The 23,596-nt window shown below is 39.0% G+C and overlaps 1 protein-coding gene across 1 annotated transcript in view; it reads right to left on the reverse strand.

Annotated features, from left to right (window-relative positions):
- Positions 1 to 23,596, reverse strand: part of LOC134327113 (chitin synthase chs-2-like) — a 58,863-nt gene continuing 35,267 nt past the window's right edge. Inside the window, exons 8-20 of the mRNA XM_063009189.1 lie at positions 21,474 to 21,648; positions 20,685 to 20,789; positions 20,455 to 20,596; positions 20,186 to 20,386; positions 16,354 to 16,638; positions 13,680 to 13,868; positions 11,440 to 11,848; positions 10,471 to 10,493; positions 7,805 to 7,869; positions 7,564 to 7,674; positions 6,154 to 6,371; positions 4,696 to 4,780; positions 1 to 3,840 (exon numbers count right to left, since the gene is read on the reverse strand). Of these exons, the coding sequence (XP_062865259.1) occupies positions 3,829 to 3,840; positions 4,696 to 4,780; positions 6,154 to 6,371; positions 7,564 to 7,674; positions 7,805 to 7,869; positions 10,471 to 10,493; positions 11,440 to 11,848; positions 13,680 to 13,868; positions 16,354 to 16,638; positions 20,186 to 20,386; positions 20,455 to 20,596; positions 20,685 to 20,789; positions 21,474 to 21,648 (2,020 nt within the window). The 3' untranslated portion in view covers positions 1 to 3,828. The remainder of the gene's footprint in view (positions 3,841 to 4,695; positions 4,781 to 6,153; positions 6,372 to 7,563; positions 7,675 to 7,804; positions 7,870 to 10,470; positions 10,494 to 11,439; positions 11,849 to 13,679; positions 13,869 to 16,353; positions 16,639 to 20,185; positions 20,387 to 20,454; positions 20,597 to 20,684; positions 20,790 to 21,473; positions 21,649 to 23,596) is intronic.

A 23,596-nucleotide genomic window follows, 5' to 3' on the forward strand; every position in this document is an offset into this window, starting at 1 on the left:
TAAATTCGATTATTACAACATTTATTAAACACAAGAACTATAACATACACTGGTAATTAACAGGTCAGTTAATGCAACTAAGTAGTAATTAAGGTAGTATAAGTATGTAGACACAAGTCTAATACTGTCAGTGTAGAACGTATTTGAAGTGTATGCTCCAAATGAATAATAATAATAAGTTACACTTATATAGTGCCTTTCACAAAACCCAAGGTCGCTTTACGTATAAAAAGTAACAATCACACAGAGATAGCAGAAGATGAAGTGAGAAAGAGCTGAGAAAAGAGGTGAGTCTTTAGAAGAGCTTTAACGTAGAAGAAGTGGAACGTAGAGAGGAAGGAAGAGAGTTCCAGAGCGAAAGGTAAAATATCAAATATCAATAGTAAAATATAAACCGCCCATAGTACTCAGCCTGAACCTGGGGACTACCAGGAGACCAGCATCTGACGACCTTAAATTCAGTGATGGAGTGTGGCACTTGAGAAGGTCCAACAAATAAACAGGACCTAAAATTTTATATTGTTTATGCTTATTAATGGGCAGCCAATGAAGCTGCTCAAGGACAGGGGTGATGTGTTAGAATCCAAGCAGCAGAATTTTTAACTATATGTAGGGGGCGACTATTGAAGACTATGAAGACTATTAGGCTAACAGAGTAGTTGTGGACAATTTACCTGATGGGGTAGTTGTTGATGGGCCGTGGGGGATAATTAAGGTTGATTGGTAGGCTTTGGGTCGCTGAGGATGAGGGATTATTTAGCTGTTGGGGTGATTAGGTTTGAGAGGTAATTAGCTGTTGGTAATTAAGGCTTAGGAGTTGTTTAGCTGTAAAATTAGGTGGAATGGGGTGATGTTATTGTAATGAGATTAGGGAATCAGAGCTCCACCTGGGTTTTTATTGGAACTGCTAGAAAAACCAAATTCAATTAAACATAGAGAGGAAGGAAGAGAGTTCCAGAGCGAAGGGGCAGCAATAGTAAAAGATCGACCACCCATAGTACTCAGCCTGAACCTGGGAACTACCAGGAGACCAGCATCTGACGACCTTACATTCCAGGATGGAGTGTAGTAGCACTTGAGAATGTCCAACAAATAAACAGGACCTAAACCATGAAGTGCCTTAAATTTTATATTGTTTATGCTTATTAATGGACAGCCAATAAAGTTGCTCAAGGTCAGGGGTGATGTGTTAGAATCCAAGCAGCAGAATTTTGAATAATTTGTAGGGGGCAAAGTGACTTAGAGGCAAGCCCATAGAGCAGAGAGATGCAATAGTCCAGGCGAAAAGTCACAAAAGCCTGGACCAGTGTCTCAGCTGCCCTAGAGGACTATAGAGGGCAGATACGAGCAATATTATGAAGATAAAAGAAAGCATACCTGGACAGAGATTTTATGTATGGTTCAAAAGACAGAAGAGACAGAGGAGAATAGAACACCAAGATTGCGTACAGTAACTGAAGGTTTGACGTTGATGTCGTTTATAGGAAGAACCAAGTTAGAAAGAGAGGCGACATCAGACTTTGTGCCAGTGAACAGAAACTCTGTTTTGTGTGCATTTAATAGTAGGAATTTTGCTCAAAGCCAGGAGTTCAGTTCGTGGAGACACCTAGTTGGAATGGAATGTAGCAAATAATAAAATGATCAGAACCAAAGACTCTTCACTATAGGCATATGAACAGTCTACCTGCAAGCTGTTTCGAGAGGCCAGTGATGAAGGGTCATCTAGCATCAAAACTCTTGAGAACCGGTTCAGTGACCGATCAAATTAAAATCATAGAATCAAAGAACTTTACCCGGCCAGTGGTAAAGCGTCGAAATGCTCACAACTAAACCCAAATCCAACCAATGGGGTTAGTTCACTGCAACCAGCGCACTTAACTTGACCAGGTCACTATGAGCTCCACCACTGAACTCTCAGAACTCTGTAAACACTTTGAACTCTGTAAGTCCTTTTCAACTTATTTGGGAGATGTAGTTTTTGGTGGATGTAGCCAGTGAGAAATAAACTGCTACCAAATTCACATAACAAAAACGTGACACTTTTCTTCACCCCCAACACAAAGAATAACCACTTTTCAGTTTTAACATCTGGGTTCATACCGAAACATATATAACAATTACAGTGGTATTTTGTAACTCAACGTCCCCTAAACTCAAAATCATTGAAACTCAATGCTCGTCGTCAAGAAATCTGTACCCTTAAACTCAACGTTTCCCTTAAACTCAATGTGTTCACTTTGTTTAAAAAATAAAAATAAAAATCTAATTTTAAATGAACAATGAACTGCCGCTTTGTTCAGTGATCGACATGAGCGGTGTGGTAATACGTCATCAAAATGTGCATATGAGACGAATCTGCATTTGTGTGGAATAACCATCAGATTCACTCTAAAAGCATCCACATGTATCTGTGTTTAGCTGGATTTTCTTCCTGTTTCACTTTTAAACTTGTATTACAGCTCGGGGTTCTGAGAAATTGTGAGAATAAGCTTTTTATTTCAGTGTTTTATATTATAAATATTATATTTGTGTTATTTTCCGTGTATAGGTGTCAAAAACAACCCCATTATTTTACATGTGCCTAAAATATATGCGAGTCCATGGGACCATAGAACGCATTAACAGGTTTCCCATTCATCCTTATGGGAAAAAATACCTTGAAACTTAACGCCTTTTAAACTCGAAGCCAGTCTTAGAACCAGTTGACGTTGAGGTTTAAGGTACCACTGTAATTCTTTATACAAGGTACAACAAGCTAACTTACAATGACATTAAATATCAATATATAGATCTAGCAGGTTTAACATAGAAGGTCCTCTAATATGGAAACCATTTTTGAGGAACCATTTAGGTGAATAATAATATTACTAACAAAAATACATAATTAGGCATTCAATACAGTAGTTCTTGCAATGGATATACAAATTACTGTAGATAAATTCCAATAGCCTAACTATAAGAAAACAAGCAAGCATAAAAAGTCACTCCAGTCACTTCCTTCCCCTAGGGCAGCTTGGGGAGTAAATGACAGATCCAAAGGTCTGAAATTCCTGAGCGAGAGGGTTTTTTGAAGTATTAAATGGAAAAGAGTGAAAGGCAGGTGATACAATGCTAACTCCTGCAATCTGGTCCAGACGTTATCTATTTTATGACTGTTCCAGGTTAATTAATGATTCTGTAAAGTTGCTTTTGTTTTTCCCTTCCCTCCAGAGGTTGCAAAAGAAGCCATGAGTTACTGGTGTGTTGATTAGGTTGGGACTGCCAGTTTTGTAAGAACGAGTTTATTCCTCTGTAATATGATTTAGTTCTTGCATTGCATAGTGTGAGGAGGTTTGGAGGTCTCTTTCTTAAAGAGGTGAAATGCCCTGAAATGTGGAGGTATGAGCCTCTTTAGGAAGTCCGGTCCAAAGGATGTGATGAAGGTCACAGAGAGAGGTCACTGACTGTTGGCGATGGCAGCTGTTTTTACTACATAGGGTTGAAGGGTAATTGGCTGTGACGTAGTTAAGGCTGAGGAGGTATTAAGCTGTTGGGGTAATTAGGGTTGATGGGTATTTGGCTGTGGGGTAGTTGAGGCTGAAAGGTTGTTTAGCTTGTCCATGTAGTTCTGGTTGAAGGTTTCCGATGGGAAAAACGTTGACTTTGCCGGGTCGTCATAAAAACCAGAAGTCTGATCTTTCCCAAAAGTAGGGCTCATGCAGAAGAGACTAATGCCCCTCCTGGCACAAACCCTCATTTCATGGTTATCACAGATCCTTGGCCCTTGTCATAGATCATCATAAGCTACAGCCACTTGTAGGCTTTTGCTCATTTCCAGCCCATATTTTCCTAAAGATAATTCTGAAAAAAAAAAAGAACCATGATGTTATTAAAGTGTTTTTTTTAACATAATCCAAGAATCATCAAATCATGTAACACGATTGTATCGTATTTACTAGGGTTGTCACACGATTAAAATTTTTAATCGAGATTAATCACAATTAAAGAACCAAATTAATCACGATTAATTCGACTGCAAAAATAACTAAGCAAAATTTGAACAGTTATGCACATTTTTATTGCAAGAACATGTTTACCAATAAAATAATTAACAAAATTATAATACAATTATTGAATCTAAACTATCTGCAACATGTATAACGTCATGTAGACCCACATCATTAACTATGTTCAAGCATCTACAGCCCATTGCAATCCATTTAACACCATTGTTTTTAATGTTTCCACAACGTGCACAGTTCATGTGCTTTACATCCAAATTCCTCTGAAATAAAGTTAGGTAATAAAGTCTGAGCTCATTTTGCCTGTAACGCGTATCCGTGTGTGCAGACGCCTGACGAGACAAAGTCGTGCTTCGACCAAAGATGATATTGAAGCGTCAATTAATAACTGTAATTTTGTCTAGTGATGATTTCTCACACTTTTTGAAAACAGAAATTATTATTAGAAACACCCCTACATTTTGCAATATGTAGTAGCAGCAGTTAGAGAAAGACTGGAAAAAGACCTGTGTTATCGTTATACAATATAAACACAATGTTGCTGTGTTAAAGCAGCGCAAATGACCACAGTGACATATGTTTAAAGTGGCACAAACATAACCCAATAAAAATTTTATTCTCGATTAATTTTTTTAATTGTGATTTAAATTTTAAAGCGTTAACGCGATTAACGACAGCCCTAATATTTACTAACCATTGCCAGATTCTGTTGTCTTGCCTTATTGTTACCAACAGCCTCAGTCCCATTATAAGCGATGAAGTGGATTAAAGTCTGAAGTCTAAAAAAAAAAAAAAAAAAAGACACACACACACACACACACACACAATTAATCAAAGTTTCACCTTTTTAACACTATTAAATTACATAAAGTACAAGAATAGATCAAATATAATATATGGAGAGACAAGTACTCAACATCTTTTGTTTTGGTTACATTACCAGTGCAAATATTTATTCCAAATAACACACACTGACTTTTGATTCTAAACTTAAAACTTAAGATACATGTGTAATAAAAAGAAGGTATTCAGACAATATATTACAATTTAAAGTAAAAACATCAAATTGCATGTGATTGTATTATTAAAGACTGTATTGGTTGGGAAGTAAATGGAAGAGGAAGAGCTTTTTTCCTAAAACTGGAACCCTTCTAATCTCTACCACACCAATGTAAAAATATCACTGCACTTTGTACCACATCTGAACTCTGTACTTTTTACAAATGTATCATCTCACCTGTATATACCATCAGTATTTGCAAATTTGCACATGGCACTATTGCACTACTTACACCAGCACAACAATAATGTATATACTGTAAATATCTGCTATACTTATATACTTTACTTCATTTATTCTTATTCATTACCCATTCATCTAGCCACTTCAGTCACCTTCCATTACTCTGTAAATACATATTAGTCTATACACTGTACAATCATCATTATCTGTTTAAAATCAACATTATCTAATATTATCTTAATATTCTTAACTTATGTCTCCTCATTTCACTTATCTGGTCACTTTAACTGTATTATATGTAAAGAATGTATCTTGCACTGCTGGCTTTGTACTTGTTTACTCTGCACAATGACAGTAAAGTTGAATCTAATCTAACTAGCAGTGACAGTAAATGCATAAAAGCTTCTTAAAGTTCTCAGTGACAAAATGATTAAACAACATTTAACTACAAAAAGCTACAGATCCACAGCAAACACTGTAATCATTCCTGCCAGAACAACTGATAACACACAAGTGAAAACTTCATGGAACCACAAATCCTCTCTGGACAGACGTGACATAAAAAATGAAGAAAGGGAATAATGAAGTCAGCAGACAAGACACAAGACTGGGCAGGTTGCAGGACCATCTAAAAATCAGCTTATACATAAACAACTCACACCCAAAGAAGAGGAACTGAGATAAAGGTTTATCATTTGCAAATGACTATTATTTCTTACAGAAATTATCTCTAAGCTTTAATCACCAACAACTCCTAACCCTAACCCTGCATTTCTCCACTAATACGTATATATTTATAGTCCAAAGTTACAGGACATTTAAAGTGATGTATATTTGCACTGTGAGTATATTAAATACCAAAAATGGTTGATTACTTGTTTCCACCCACTGTTTATTGTACTCATATACCTGTGCCACAGCATAGCCAGGAACTGGATGACCAGAAGACCCAAACAGCTGAGGAGGAACATAAGTCCAATAGGATCGATATAAATGAAACTGTCAGAAGCAGAGGAGGAGTTGACATAAACTTTAGGGATGCGTATGGTCACTGAAGTACCCATGGCTTGCAGAAAGAAAGTAGCTACAATCCACAGAGCGTTGCTGATGAAAAACACGAAGGTAGCCTAGAAGCATAGGAAAATATTAGGTCTAGATAGTGCAGGTGAGTTTACATTGTTTATACAAGTACCATAATATTCAGCAATTAGTATTAATTCAAATTACTGTCACACCAAGAATGTTCCACTAATGTTTTTAGGTTATGCGGACACTGATTTGTCTTGTTTTCTTAGAGGAAACCAGACATGTTTGGCTATTTATTCTTTAATTTAATACAATCCAAAAAAAGTTGGGAAGGTAAAGCATTTACCACTTTGTAATTTTGCCATTCCTTCTCACAACCCTTTGTTTGTTTATTTAATAGGATTTTAACATTTGCCCTACACATTCATGACAGGAACGGTAGTCACTCATTACACAAGGTTCATCAGTTCACAAGGTTACATCAAACACAGTCGTAGACAATTTAATGTCTCCAATACTTGCATGTCTTTGGATTGTGGTAGGAAACCTAAGCACCCGGAGGAAACCCACGCAGACACAGGGAGAACATGCAAACTCCACACAGAAAGGACCTGGACCGCCCCACCTGGGGATCGAACCCAGGACCTTCTTGCTGTGAGGCGACAGTGCTACCCACTTAGCCACCGTGCCGCTGTTAGGTCTAGATAGTGCAGGTGGGTTTAAATTGTTTATACAAGATACCATGATATTCAGCAATTAGTATTCATTTAAATTACTGTCACACCAAGAATGTTCCAATAATGTTTTTAGGTTATGGGGACATTAAATTGTCTTGTTTTCATACAGGACAACAGACATGTTTGGGTATTTTTCTTTAATTTAACACATTCCAAAAAAAGAGTTGGGACGGTAAAGCATTTACCATTTAATGTTGCCATTCCTTCTCACAACACTTGTTGGCACCAAGGATACCAAGCAATGCAGGTCTGAATGGTCCTTTTTGTCTTTGAAAACAAACTGATTTGGACCAATACTTTGGAATGTTTAACCTTTTTTAAGTCATAAAGATATTATAGGCTTGGGTTGCTTGGGTAAAACATTTCTTCCTAACTTGTTGAGAACATTTAATTAATTCGAGCCTAAGTTTTAAATATATTCCTGTTATCTCTAAGATGTGACTTGTTTCAAAAGTCAACAAATGAAATTTAAAATGAATTCCTAAGTTAATGTTAATTCTTAAGTATGTTACTCTAAACAGCACAAGAGACTTTTAATAACATCACATAAACAAACCTTGTTGCGTAGGGATTGTAGATCAGCTTTGAGTCTTTCCTCCTTCGCTTTGTCAGTCTTTAATGGTTTTAAATACTGATCAATCAGGTCCTCCCAAAATGTTTCTTCATCCTAGCACAATAGCAATCACCAGAATACAGATAACATATTCCATGACATTGTTAAAAACACTGAATTCTTTGCTCTGTAAGAAAATAATAAAAATGAGAAAATTTAGGGAGTATTTTTAAGTAATCCTTACCTCACTGAGATCACACATCCTAAGGGGCAGTTCACCAGAGATCTGTTTAAGCTGTTCAATGAAATCTATCAAAAGAATAAATAAATGAAATAAAAATGTCAACTAACTGTGAATATGTATATGTGTACAAAACACTTCTGCATATACAGTGTATCACAAAAGTGAGTACACCCCTCACATTTCTGCAAATATTTCATTATATCTTTTCATGGGACAACACTATAGAAATAAAACTTGTATATAACTTATAGTAGTCAGTGTACAGCTTGTATAGCAGTGTAGATTTACTGTCTTCTGAAAATAACTCAACACACAGCCATTAATGTCTAAATGGCTGGCAACATAAGTGAGTACACCCCACAGTGAACATGTCCAAATTGTGCCCAAAGTGTCAATATTTTGTGTGACCACCATTATTATCCAGCACTGCCTTAACCCTCCTGGGCATGGAATTCACCAGAGCTGCACAGGTTGCTACTGGAATCCTCTTCCACTCCTCCATGATGACATCACGGAGCTGGTGGATGTTAGACACCTTGAACTCCTCCACCTTCCACTTGAGGATGCGCCACAGGTGCTCAATTGGGTTTAGTCCATCACCTTTACCTTCAGGTTCCTCAGCAAGGCAGTTGTCATCTTGAAGGTTGTGTTTGGGGTCGTTATCCTGTTGGAAAACTGCCATGAGGCCCAGTTTTCGAAGGGAGGGGATCATGCTCTGTTTCAGAATGTCACAGTACATGTTGGAATTCATGTTTCCCTCAATGAACTGCAGCTCCCCAGTGCCTGCAGCACTCATGCAGCCCAAGACCATGATGCTACCACCACCATGCTTGACTGTAGGCAAGATACAGTTGTCTTGGTACTTCTCACCAGGGCGCCGCCACACATGCTGGACACCATCTGAGCCAAACAAGTTTATCTTGGTCTCGTCAGACCACAGGGCATTCCAGTAATCCATGTTCTTGGACTGCTTGTCTTCAGCAAACTGTTTGCGGGCTTTCTTGTGCGTCAGCTTCCCTCTGGGATGACGACCATGCAGACCGAGTTGATGCAGTGTGCGGTGTATGGTCTGAGCACTGACAGGCTGACCTCCCACGTCTTCAACCTCTGCAGCAATGCTGGCAGCACTCATGTGTCTATTTTTTAAAGCCAACCTCTGGATATGATGCCGAACACGTGGACTCAACTTCTTTGGTCGACCCTGGCGAAGCCTGTTCCGAGTGGAACCTGTCCTGGAAAACCGCTGTATGACCTTGGCCACCATGCTGTAGCTCAGTTTCAGGGTGTTAGCAATCTTCTTATAGCCCAGGCCATCTTTGTGGAGAGCAACAATTCTATTTCTCACATCCTCAGAGAGTTCTTTGCCATGAGGTGCCATGTTGAATATCCAGTGGCCAGTATGAGAGAATTATACCCAAAACACCAAATTTAACAGCCCTGCTCCCCATTTACACCTGGGACCTTGACACATGACACCAGGGAGGGACAACGACACATTTGGACACAATTTGGACATGTTCACTGTGGGGTGTACTCACTTATGTTGCCAGCTATTTAGACATTAATGGCTGTGTGTTGAGTTATTTTCAGAAGACAGTAAATCTACACTGCTATACAAGCTGTACACTGACTACTCTAAGTTATATCCAAGTTTCATGTCTATAGTGTTGTCCCATGAAAAGATATAATCAAATATTTGCAGAAATGTGAGGGGTGTACTCACTTTTGTGATACACTGTATGTACGTAACAAAAGCATGTTTTAATTTTTATCTAAGCAATCATTACCTCCTGTGTCAATGTGGTCAAAATCACTTGATTGTTTATCAACATAGGGAAGATTTGAGAATACATACATTAAATAAAACAAGTGTGCTGACCTAAACTAAAAATCTTTGCCCTTTGTTGAGAAATTTGTACCCTTAAACATGTTCAGTTTGTTTTTAAAAATGTATTTATTTAATTTCAGATTAACAATGAACAGTCGCTTTGTTCAGCGCTCGGCTTGAGTGGTGCGGCAATACGTCATCAAAGTGCACATATGAAACAAAACTGCATTTGTGTGGAATAACCGTCAGATTCACTCTGAAAGCGTCCACATGTGTCTGTGTTTAGCTGGATTTTTCTCCTGTTTAACTTTTAAACTTGTATTACAGCTCGGGGTTCTGAGAAATTGTGAGAATCAGCTTTTTATTTCAGTGTTTTATATTATATGTGTGTTATTTTCAGAGTAAAAGTGTAAAAAAAAAATCTACATTATTTTACATTAGCCCAAAATATATGCAGTTCCATTCTTACCATGGAACACATTAACAACATTTCCATACATCCTTATGGGAAAAAAATATCTTAAAACTCAATGCCACCCCCAGAACACTGAGTTTCAAGGTACCAATGTACTTATATATGTACACTGTGCTGTAATATACTGTAGATATAGTTGATGAATTGGCAAGTAAGTGTACATAAAATATACAGTGGTTTTCAGAACAGTATTATGTAACACCCATATCACTCATGTGAAAAAGTAATTGCCCCTTGTTTCATGATCTGAATATTCAGTGTGACAAATGTCTATAAGCAGACACAATCAGAACAGAGGCAACTACTTTGTCACATTACTGCATATAGAAAAAGAGATAAGGAAATAGGAATATGTATACTTACAATCCTCAACTTCAGTTGTTTGCCTGAAAAAGTAGTATATATTAAAATTACCTTTGATAGTTGGTTGATTAAAAGTTAAATACAGTTAAATTTAAAAGTTGACATACTGTATATTTCTAAGATACATGCTATTAAATGTAGCAATGGCATTTTTCTCCTTTCTATGTGATCATTAACAAATGTTAGTTTAGCTTGAACCTTTTAGAATAGGGAATTCTTTCTTGTTAAATTCTAAGCACATGGTCAGTTTCAAGTGTCAGCTTCTAAGTTCAGGCATATCATTATATAGGCACCTTTCTAATATTGTGTTGGTCCCCCTTTTGCTGCCAAAACAGCCCTGCAACTACGATGCACTGTGTATTCTGACACCTTTCTATCAGAACCAGCATTAATTTCTTCAGCAGTTTGAGCTACAGTAGCTTGTCTGTTGGATCGGACCACACGGGCCAGCCTTCGCTCCCCACGTGCATCAATGAGCCTTGGCCGCCCACTACCCTGTTCCCGGTTAACCACTGTTCCTTCCTTGGACCACTTTTAATAGATACTGACCACTGCAGACCGGGAACACCCCACAAGAACTGCAGTTTTGGAGATGCTCTGACTCAGTTGTCTAGCCATCACAATTTGGCCCTTGTCAGACTCGCTTAAATTCTTACGCTTGTCCATTTTTCCTGCTTCTAACACATCAACTTTGAAGATAAAATGTTCACTTGCTGCCTATTATATCCCATCCACTAACAGGTACCGTGATGAAGAGATAATCAGTGTTATTCACTTCACCTGTCAGTGGTCATAATGTTATGCCTAGTCTGTGTACCTTATTAATGTAGTTCTCTCTATCAGAATGAAGCACTAGTTTGATATTTTCCCAAGACAGTTGTTCCATACAAATGTATGTATGTATCATGTGACTTCTGTGATAGTCAGGCATCTATCTGTTAAATCGGATAATAAGCCAAAAGTCTTTACCCGTCTTTAGATTTGCAGGTGCTTTTGGTTTCAGGCTCTACAGCTGAAGGTAGAAGTGGATCCAGCTCTGGTTTGCTCGTCACCTTCTCATCTTTTTTGAGCTGAAACTCCAGGCTGTAGCCACAGACCAGCTTGACCAGCTTTTGGCACTTAACATCTCTTCTCTTCTCGTCAGACCCCGCGGCCTGGTTGGATTCTCGTGTTCCCCATGAAACGTTATTCATGTTGACCATGGAGTAAATAGCCAGCAGAAGGTAGCCACTGGGGATGCCGACGACGTAGAGCAAGCCATAGATGATGAGATGAAATTCTTTTGGATGGAGAAGAGCAGTGAACGTGTACATAGTGATGATGCCAATGAAGAACAAGCCACTCGGGGTTATGAAGGTCTGCTGCACTACCATTTCCCCTTAACACACACACACATATACATACAAGTTTCAGTGTATCATATTAATAGGATTTAGTGTAGATAAAACCTCAGTCCTGTTAGTTCCAAATTTGGAATGTGTTGTAAAGTCGGGAGCATTTTACCCAATACAGAGGCTACGGATCAACCCTCTTTTCTGTGACGATCAGACAGAAGAAATCATAAATTGTTTTATATACAAAGGTACGTACATGTACACCCATCTGTACTTAAATTTGTTGGTTTTAGGTTTCACCTACTACACAGATAAACTTTGTGGGTATACAGTTACTGACTGTCACCTATAGCCCATATGTTGCTCTGAGATATTTCATGTGATATTTTATCTGCTCAACTTAATTTCATTTGTTAATAAACATCCATTCCTGCATTTCAGGCCTGCAACACATTCCAAAAAAGTTGGGACTAGTAATGAGGTGAAAAAACTAAATAATGATGTGATTCCAAACAGGTGACGTCAACAGGTGATTGTAAACATGGGTTGGTACAAAAGCAGCATCCAGGAAAGGAGTCTTTGATGAGCAAAGATGATCAGAGGATCTCCAGTCTGTCAACAAATGTGTGAGAAAATGATTAAAATGTTGAAAAACAATGAACCTCAAAGAAAGATAGGAAGGGATTTGCACATTTCTCCTGCTACAGTGCATAATATCATTAAACGATTTAAGGAATCAGGAGGAATTTCAGTGCGTAAAGGCCAAAGAAACAAGCTTAAGCTGGACGCCCGTGATCTTTAATCCCTCAGACGGCACTGCATCAAGAACCGCCACTCAACAACAGCTGATATAACCACATGGGTGAGGGATTACTTTGGCAAACCTTTGTCAGGCACTACAATACAGAGTTACATGCACAAATGCCACTTAAAACTTGTGCAAAAAAAAAGCCTCATGTTAACCATATCTAGAAGCAGTGTTGGCTTCTCTGGGCTCGGAGGCATCTAGAATGGACCATCATACAGTGGAATCGTGTACTGTTGTCAGATGAATCAGCATTCCAGGTCTTTTTTTGGAAAAAATGGACGCCATGTGCTCCGGACCAAAGATGAAAAGAATCATCCAGACTGTTATCAGCAACAAGTCCAAAAGCCAGGGTCTGTCATGGCATGGGGCTGTGTCAGTGCCCTTGGCAAAGGTCATTTACACTTCTGTGATGGCAGCATTAATGCAGAAAAGTACATTGAGATCTTAGAGCAACATGTGCTGCCTTCAAGACGTCGTCTTTTCCAGGGACGTCCAGCATTTTTCAACAAGACAATGCAAAAACACATGCTGCACACATTACAAAGGCATGGCTGCAGAAGAAGAGGGTACGGGTACTGGACTGGCCTGCCTGCAGTCTTGATCTGTCCCCAATACAGAATGTGTGGAGAGTGGAGACAACAACCCCGTACTATTGCACATCTTAAGACGTGTTTGCAGGAAGAATGGGACAAAATAAAAGCTGAAACACTAAATCACTTGGTCTCCTCGGTACCAAAACGTCTTTTAAGTGTGCTAAAAAGGAATGCCAACATTACAAAGTGGTAAATGCTTTACTGTCCCAACTTTTTGGAATGTGTTGCAGGCCTGAAATGTAGGAATGGATGATTATTAATAAATTAAATGAAGTTGAGCAGATAAAACATGAAATATCTCAGGTTCATCCTGTCTGCTATCAAATAAAAGTCAAAGTAATGACTTGTAATGAGTCAATGTAAGAAACTGTGTTTTTTTATTATTTGCATTTTTCATTCTGTCCCAACTTTTTCTGATTTGGGGTTGTAAAAACTCGACACAACTGAACTCGACAGAAAAGAAATTTCACTCACCTATAACAGAAAAGATGGTTGCAATCATTAGAAAAGCATACAATATGCTCATGAACGCAGCAATGTTGATTTGGGTGTCTGAATTAGTATGTCTGAGGTAATAACAGAGGGCCATGTAGATGGCTGGGGGTAAAACTGCCAGCACAAGAGCGACGTTGGCATCGATCTTAAAGACGAATTTAAAACTTCCTGTAAAAAAAAGCAGACATGTAAAAGCAACATGTAAAATACAAGTTTATATAAATGTATTAAATTAATTATTTCAGAGCAAATTTATGTGTAGCACTTTTTACAATGGACATTGTTTCAAAGTGACTTTACAGATTTCAGGACCAACAGACCAAAAACCCCTGTTGAGCAAGCCAAGGGCGACAGTGGCGAGGAAAAACTCCCTTAAATTTACAGGAAGAAACCTTGAGCAGAACCAGACTCGGCAGGGACCCCCATCCTCTTTGGGTGCATCTGTTTTGCCAGCTGTTCGTCTGGCTGATGTCCATTTTAATGCTATAATTTTATTATTTTTTTCTATTTGTTTCTATTTTATTTATGCATTTTGTCCCATTTTAGCGTAGTCAATTTTCTTCCGCTGCTGGGGGATCCCTGATTGCAGTCGAGGTGGGTTGCTGCTCACTCCTGCTCCGACCCGCATGCAGCCCTTAGCAGAACCCTTTTTGACCCATGCATTCTGCACAGGCACCTCTCTTTCTGCTAATCAGGGTCCTTACACAGCGTTTGAAGACTCCACCCACATAATCCGGACATCCTGTCGTAGCAGAAATGTCAAACCGAGGAGTTCAGAATCTCTGCGCTGAAGTGCTAGTGGAATATCCCGCTGCTCCACCTGGGCGCAATTTCAACAATTCTTAACAACTCAAGTTTCTTGCAATGTGATTTGTGTCAAGTTTACAGAGTGTATTTATGTTTTTACTTTTGTTTTTCACTTTGTGTTTCTACAGTGCTATTATACTACGAGTTGTACTGTTGCCAATGTGCTGTAATTATGTAATTATGTGTGATTATGTGCCTAGAATGCATTGACAGCTAATTAGCTAATTAGCAGCTATTAAGACTGGATTAAACTAAGCAGCATTTTCAGTTCAGCCCATTTGCCGAAGGGATAAAATATGAAATCATAACAGAGACAGATATAGAGGAAGCAAAGACAATAGAGCAACCAGTGTCAAGTCTTATATCATAACCTTGCAACCATGGATTTAGTGTCTAATATTGTACATATATAATGATGAAATGGATTGTTTGTTTGTTTGTTTTTATAATGCCATGTTGTCACATTTATTTTATTCACAGCAGGAATTAGTGTTTTATGCCAGTTTTTGTCTTATATTATTAAGGAATTTGAAGATTATTTCTGTATTATCATGGGTGAGAGCTTTCTTTAATGTAATGGGGGTATTTGTCTTTCATTGTTGTACTTCGGGCATTTGTTCGGGCTGTGATTTATGGTGATGGGTGTCTGATACGGATGTAACGATACACTCTACCCACGATGCGATACGATTCACGATACTGGGTTCACGATACGATTTTTCCCCGATTTTTTTAAACAATAAAATTAAAGACAAATGATGACAAAGTTTCCTTTTATTATATGTCTTTAAAAAAAATTCAAAAATAAAATACTGTATTTGTGATTATCTTTTATTTATCTAAATAATGAATGCACTTTTATTTCTGAGGTAGGTACAAACTATGCCAAATAATGCTTATTGCCGTTCAGGTGGCGCAGCGGTAAAAAGTACGCTAGCACACCAGAGTTGGGGTTTCGAATACATCGTATCGAATCTCAGCTCTGCCTTTCCGACTTGGCTGTTGTTCATAGGGGTAAAAAGTCGGACCATAGGTCCTCATAACTGATGCAACTGCGGCCCCTGCTGGCTGACTGATGGCGTCTGCATAATGCTGATGGGGGTGTGGCCCTCTGTACACAGTGCCCGTCAGTGTATGAACTTGACTTGTGCAGGTGAAAAATGCAGTCTGTACTGACTGTACATGCTGGAGGGGGTGTATGTCAGTTGAGAGACGTCCCCAGTCAGCGGTGAAGGGTCGAATCAGTATAGAGGACGCAATCAGGGTAATTGGACACGACTAGATTAGGGGAGAAAATTGCGGGGAAAAGTGGGAAAAATTGAAAATTCAAATAATGCTTATTGTGTAAAATTTTGTAAAACAAATCCCACATTAAATAAATAAATGAATAATACAAATGAAGAAAGTATCATCACATAAATACATTTGGCTGGAAAATCCCCTACCTGGCAACTTTGTGAAGTGCCGTCAACCAGGCGAGGTGAATAAGTGCCAGTGCCCTCTGCTGTTTAAAGTGAATATCGATTCATCTTAAATGAATATCTGATTCGAATCGTGGCACATGTGCACCGATTGTTAACAGTCTTGTGGTGCATCGTTACATCCCTAGTGTCTGACATTCCTGGCAAAGTTTTCTCCTAATATTAAGTGTTGGTGTGTCAATCTGGAATGGCCTATTCTACATCTAGTGTAGACAACATGGTCTGTACATTTTCCATAGTGAATTTTTGGTTTATTTCTGACATTTGGGTGAATCTTGTGTTATTTATTGATATAATGGTTAAATAGTTAAATAAATCGAATATATTACTCCTGAATAAAATTATAAGAAGATAAAAGCTGTTACCTGCGATCATTAAGCAGACTGAAGCTGGTCCCAGTATAGAGGCGGCCATGGTGATGGTCTGGTAGAGGATGTATAGTCGGGAAATGGATTTGTTTGCTTGAGCGGTGACTGTGCCGCTGGACAGAAGATCCAGAGTGTTGGCCATGGTTGACGGGCCCCAGCGACGCCTCTGATTGTAGAACTCTTTGAACTCCTGTGGAGCATTTGTGTATGAATCTGATGCAGCGTTGTACTCCACTCGCCAGCCCTGCTGCAGCATCAGTGTGCACAACCAGCGGTCCTCACCTGAATACAGTGGGATCATAAAAAAGCTCACTCACTCACTTTCTTAACCGCTTATCCAATTAGGGTGCAATGGGTGCAAGGCACACAGTAACACCCTGGATGGGGCGCCAGTCCATCGCAGGACAGACACAGATACACACACCCATTCACCTATAGGGCAATTCAGTGTCTCCAATTAACCTGACTACATGTTTTTGGACTGTGGGAGGAAACCCACGCAGATACAGAGAGAACATGCACACGCAGACACGGAGAGAACTCTGCACAGAAAGGACCCGGACCGCCTCGCCTGGGGATCAAGCCCTTGCTGTGAGGCGACAGTGCTACCAACCGAGCCACTGTTCCACTCAATATAAAAGCTTAATATCAAAAAATTAAACAGTTTTACTTGTGGTAGATTCCAAACTGTATTAATTAATTAATACTAATTAAAAATGCAAAAACATTAAAAAGTACAAAAACAAAATCTTTGATGTTGATGTTACATTATGCTTATCATCAGGCACGTGCACAGAAATTTTTGGGGGCAGGTGCTCAAGCCAAAAAAAGGGCACCCATCACCAAAATTATTAATAAAATTAAATAATAATAAAAAAAACCAGTAGAATATTTAACTTATATATTTATTTTGTTAACACAATCAGTACACATCTAATCAAATAACTCAAATTATCAAGCTGCATAAATAAATAAAAACAGGTAAAAACAAGGCCATATTGTGCGCGCTTTTTAATAACCAAACATCTCATACTGATACAGCTCCCTCATGTGCTTTACTGGTAGATGGCCTAATCCAGGATAAAGGAGAGCTGCTACCCTGAGCTGCTGCTGTAGTTCCTTTTTTTCTGCTTTTGTAACCTTTCTTTTCTTGGCATTATGCTGCAAAATTTATAAATGAGATAAATCAATGTTGTGCATAATAATCAAGAGTGACTTACTGAAGGGGAGAACACAGTATACATCATTTTACTGTTTTCGGACAGAGTTGAAGCATTACACTAATAATATACCATTACTAGTATCAATTTACCTCACCAGACTGTCATGTAGCTCAACTTAAGACCTACCTTTGATCAGAAACCCACTTTGGGTGGTTAATGTTAACAATGAGCCTATTATTATGCCAATAAAATCAAATAAACAGCAAAATAACATTTTCATATTTATTCATCATTTTTTGTACGCTGTTCTATATCATAGAGCATTATAATTAGCCTTCTACATACAGTGTATCACAAAAGTGAGTACACCCCTCACATTTCTGCAGATATTTAAGTATATCTTTTCATGGGACAACACTGACAAAATGACACTTTGACACAATGAAAAGTAGTCTGTGTGCAGCTTATATAACAGTGTAAATTTATTCTTCCCTCAAAATAACTCAATATACAGCCATTAATGTCTAAACCACCGGCAACAAAAGTGAGTACACCCCTAAGAGACTACACCCCTAAATGTCCAAATTGAGCACTGCTTGTCATTTTCCCTCCAAAATGTCATGTGACTCATTAGTGTTACTAGGTCTCAGGTGTGCATAGGGAGCAGGTGTGTTCAATTTAGTAGTACAGCTCTCACACTCTCTCATACTGGTCACTGAAAGTTCCAACATGGCACCTCATGGCAAAGAACTCTCTGAGGATCTTAAAAGACGAATTGTTGCGCTACATGAAGATGGCCAAGGCTACAAGAAGATTGCCAACACCCTGAAACTGAGCTGTAGCACAGTGGCCAAGATCATCCAGCGTTTTAAAAGAGCAGGGTCCACTCAGAACAGACCTCGCGTTGGTCGTCCAAAGAAGCTGAGTGCACGTGCTCAGCGTCACATCCAACTGCTGTCTTTGAAAGATAGGCGCAGGAGTGCTGTTAGCATTGCTGCAGAGATTGAAAAGGTGGGGGGTCAGCCTGTCAGTGCTCAGACCATACGCCGCACACTACATCAAATTGGTCTGCATGGCTGTCACCCCAGAAGGAAGCCTCTTCTGAAGTCTCTACACAAGAAAGCCCGCAAACAGTTTGCTGAAGACATGTCAACAAAGGACATGGATTACTGGAACCATGTCCTATGGTCTGATGAGATCAAGATTAATTTGTTTGGTTCAGATGGTCTCAAGCATGTGTGGCGGCAATCAGGTGAGGAGTACAAAGATAAGTGTGTCATGCCTACAGTCAAGCATGGTGGTGGGAATGCCATGGTCTGGGGCTGCATGAGTGCAGCAGGTGTTGGGGAGTTACATTTCATTGAGGGACACATGAACTCCAATATGTACTGTGAAATACTGAAGCAGAGCATGATCCCCTCCCTCCGGAAACTGGGTCGCAGGGCAGTGTTCCAGCATGATAATGATCCCAAACACACCTCTAAGACGACCACTGCTTTATTGAAGAGGCTGAGGGTAAAGGTGATGGACTGGCCAAGCATGTCTCCAGACCTAAACCCAATAGAACATCTTTGGGGCATCCTCAAGCGGAAGGTGGAGGAGCGCAAAGTCTCGAATATCCGCCAGCTCCGTGATGTCGTCATTGAGGAGTGGAAAAGCATTCCAGTGGCAACCTGTGAAGCTCTGGTAAACTCCATGGCCAGGAGAGTTAAGGCAGTTCTGGGAAATAATGGTGGCCACACAAAATATTGACACTTCAGGAACTTTCACTAAGGGGTGTACTCACTTTTGTTGCCGGTGGTTTAGACATTAATGGCTGTATATTGAGTTATTTTGAGGGAAGAATAAATTTACACTGTTATATAAGCTGCACACAGACTACTTTTCATTGTGTCAAAGTGTCATTTTGTCAGTGTTGTCCCATGAAAAGATATACTTAAATATCTGCAGAAATGTGAGGGGTGTACTCACTTTTGTGAGACACTGTATATTAGTTTGTGATGTTAATTACCTAGCAAAATTATTCCTCATTTGTAAACCTCAACTGTTGAAGAATAAATGCTTGCATGAAAATAACTCCTTAACTAAAGGTGACTTTTCCTACACAGCGGTTTGGCCAGGATGCTGTAATTATATAATATTGTGTGTTTGTATCTATTTTCAACACTTTACTGTCAGAGCTACTTCACATTCTCCTGGAAATTGTTTGTGCTGATGATTTTTTTTTTCTTCAGGCTTTCACATCAAAATAAGTCAGATTTTAAATGAAACAAAACTAGTGAACTTGTCTCATTTGTTAAACAGTAAAACTGTCTTTAAATTCTCTGATTATCGGGGATCAGATCGGGGCAGAATTCTCACAAGAACTCAAATAAAGGCCGTCAGATATCAAAACACTTTTGATATCAAAACACTTTTTTTTCTACACTATTGATGAATGTAGAAAAAAATTGGGCTCCAGCAGAAAGGGCACTTTCCTCATCCAGGGCAAAAGGGCAGGTGCTTGAGCACCACTAGGGGTCTATCTGTGCACGTGCCTGCTTATCATAATGCGTAATGTTTTAACAGATCTGAACTGTGAGCAAGCCAGTCTAGCAGCTGCACTCTCTGCTCGATAAGTAAAAAGTTATTGTATTAGGTTGTTCTGGAAGAGTCAGAGGACTCACCCTGGTCGTACTGTACATAGTGAGCAGCCTCAGTTGGTTTGGTGGTGTATCTCTTCATGACATTATCGTCCATTAGTGCTGAAGCACGCATCAGGCTGAAGCAGCCTGGACTGCACAGCACAGATCCAAACACATGCTCAGCCGTCTTCTGCAACCAGTGACCCACAGCGTACTCGAATTTCTGATACCACACCATCGGCCCTGCAGTCAACCCAGCAACAGTTCTTAGTATTATTGTTATCTTTATTATTATTATTATTGTCACTCACCTGTGCCAGTAGGATGGATCCGGCCACAGGCAGCTCCCACCTCTGGGTACAATCTGAGCCTGTCCACTAAAAGCATGACAGCAGAAGGCTGAAAATCTATGTCTCCATCTAGAGCCAGAATGTAGGTGTTTGCTTTGGCTTGCTGAAGAAAAAATGAAATACAACATTAGGTTATGAAATGCTATATACTGTATACTGTATGTACTGTATGTATGTATGTATATTAGAACCTCTAGGAGTTCTTCAACATTACACAGCAGCTCATCTCCTTCCTTGTACATATCGTAGTAAATACTGTGCAGCTTCCAGCCAAGCAGGTAGTACATGTACATGATCTGTGGAGCAAAAACCAACACTGCTTATAGTAAGACTTAAATATAAACTCAATAAATAAAACTGTATTTAATGTATGTTTACTGTGGGTTCTGGGACATCTATTGGATCAAAAATATACATACGTTCATGTGGTAGTGTAGTATGGACTTCTAAATTCTTGTTAGTAAGTGACTTCACTTGGCCCATATAAACAGGACTGGTTTGACTGCACCCAAACTGTCTCCTAATGCTTCGTGAAAACTGGTTCAGATTAACAGAACTGAATTTTAGCTATGCTATCAACTGGTCAGGCACCTACACAGACATGATTGGCTATGTCTGTCGTGAGTAAAGGTTGAAGGGATACCTCATTACCGCTGCTTTACTATACTATCTGGTTAAACACGCCTGCACTAAGCTGGTAAATAAAAGAAAACATGGCGTGACTCTTTCAGATTCAATCCTGCTCTCTATATTACCAGTCTAGAGGGAGCGTTTCTCTGTCTGCACTAGCTAACTGTTAAGTACTGTTAGGTATGGTACTCCTTGGTAAAGGTAGGGGTCTGTAAAAACTACACGCCAGTTGAATCATGGACACCAAATGCTCCAACACGTTACACATTGGTGAGCCATTAAATAATATGGTGAAAACTAAGAGAAAGGAAGAGTAATGCAAGATCTTAATAGACAGTGTGTGAGCTTACCTGAGACCATCTCTTTTTGTGACGGATTTGGTGTTTGTCCTTGTAGTGAACAAGCAGTGTGTTGCCATGAGGAAGGTTGTACTGCAAGCGGCAACCATATGGGGTCTGCATAATCTTCTGCTCCGGCAGTGACTTGCTCTCTTCAAACACATCCTGTGTGTCATTGCTAAATATCCTGTAAATTATTTGTAGTTTACTTGTCATTTGTACAAATGTTAGGAGCAGTTATACACAAGTTAATTATATATATATATATATATATATATATATAATAATAATAATAATAATACATTTTATTTATATAGCGCTTTTCAAGATACTCAAAGACGCTTTACATAAGACAAATAATCAAAACAAATACGTACATACACCATACAAATCATAGTACAAAATCAAAATAGTACATCAACATCAAGAATAATTAAGATAAAAACAAAGAGAGCAGCATAAGACAGTTCATTAAAAATTAGCTAAATTATGAGAGAGAACAACAAATATAGAACAATTTCTTAAAATTAGACAGAAACAGGACAGATTTACATGCAATCAGGAAACTGAAAACTTTACAAGTTTTAGGATCTAGGACTTCACATTTCTGTCGTGATCTAAGTATAAAAACTATTAAAAAGAATAGCAAAAATAAAAGCATTTATTTCGTGTTGTTACAAGTTAAATGCCATATTGAATAGATGAGTTTTGAGAAGTGACTTGAATTTGGACAGGTCAGGACAATCTCGTAGGTGTTTGGGGAGAGCATTCCATAAAGATGGAGCAGCTATGGAAAAGGCCCTGTCACCCCAGGTCCGGTGCTTGGTCCTAGAGGGTATGGACAGTAGGTTAGCCTCAGAAGAGCGAAGGCTACGGGAGGGAATGTGCTGATGGAGCAGGTCGGTGAGGTAGGATGGGGCCTGATTATGGAGAGCTTTGTGAGTGAATAGAAGAATTTTGAATTAAATGCGTTGAGCAACGGGAAGCCAATGAAGTTTTTGTAGAACAGGTGTAATATGATCACAGGAGCGAGTATGAGTAAGGAGGCGAGCAGCTGAATTCTGGATATACTGAAGTTTTTTTAGGATTTTGTTAGATGTACCATAAAGGATGCTATTGCAATAATCAATTCTGGATGTAATAAAAGCATGAATCAAGGTTTCGGCGGCAGAAAAGGAGAGTGATGGACGTAGACGTGCTATGTTTTTTAGATGAAAGAAAGCAGTTTTGGTGATGTGATTTACATGGCGGTCAAAAGAGAGGTTGCTATCAAAAATTACACCAAGATTTCGGATGTTAGAAGACGGAGACAAAGTGTCATTATCAATGGTAATTTGAAAATTTTTTGTGGTTTTTGCCAGGGATGTAGGACCTACAATGATCATATCTGATTTTTCACAGTTTAATTTGAGGAAATTAGCTTTCATCCACAATTTCATTTCAGTGATGCAATTTGTCAGAGTGGAGTGAAGTTCAGTATTAATGGATTTGGAGGAGATGTAAAGCTGAATATCATCAGCATAGCAGTGGAAATGTAAACCATGCCGACGTATGATGTCACCAAGGGGGAGCATATAAAGAATAAACAAAAGGGGACCTAACACTGAGCCTTGGGGAACGCCTTGGGACAGTGGAGCAATGGCAGAACTACAATTGTTGATATTAACAAACTGTTGTCTGTTTACGAGATATGACCTTAACCACAAAAGGGCAGTACCAGTGATGTTGACAGAGGATTCAAGGCGGGACAGAAGAATGGAGTGATTAATGGTGTCAAAAGCTGCAGTAAGATCAAGGAGGACGAGAATATTAATTTGTCCAGAGTCTGAGGAAAGAAGAAGGTCATTTGTGACTTTGAGGAGGGCTGACTCAGTGCTGTGCTGGGGGCGGAAACCAGACTGAAATGATTCAAATAGATTATTGGAATTTAGGTGATCTTTGAGCTGTGAGGCAACAACACGTTCCAGTATTTTCGACAGAAATGGAAGATTGGAAATGGGCCGAAAGTTACTCATAATGTTAGAGTCAAGTCCAGGTTTTTTAAGTATGGGAGTAACAGCAGCCAATTTGAGTGATTGAGGGACTGAGCCAGAACTAAGAGAGGAATTGATTATCTCTGTGATAAGTGATGAGAT

Source organism: Trichomycterus rosablanca, chromosome 14, assembly GCF_030014385.1.
Source record: "Trichomycterus rosablanca isolate fTriRos1 chromosome 14, fTriRos1.hap1, whole genome shotgun sequence".
NCBI lineage: Eukaryota > Metazoa > Chordata > Actinopteri > Siluriformes > Trichomycteridae > Trichomycterus > Trichomycterus rosablanca.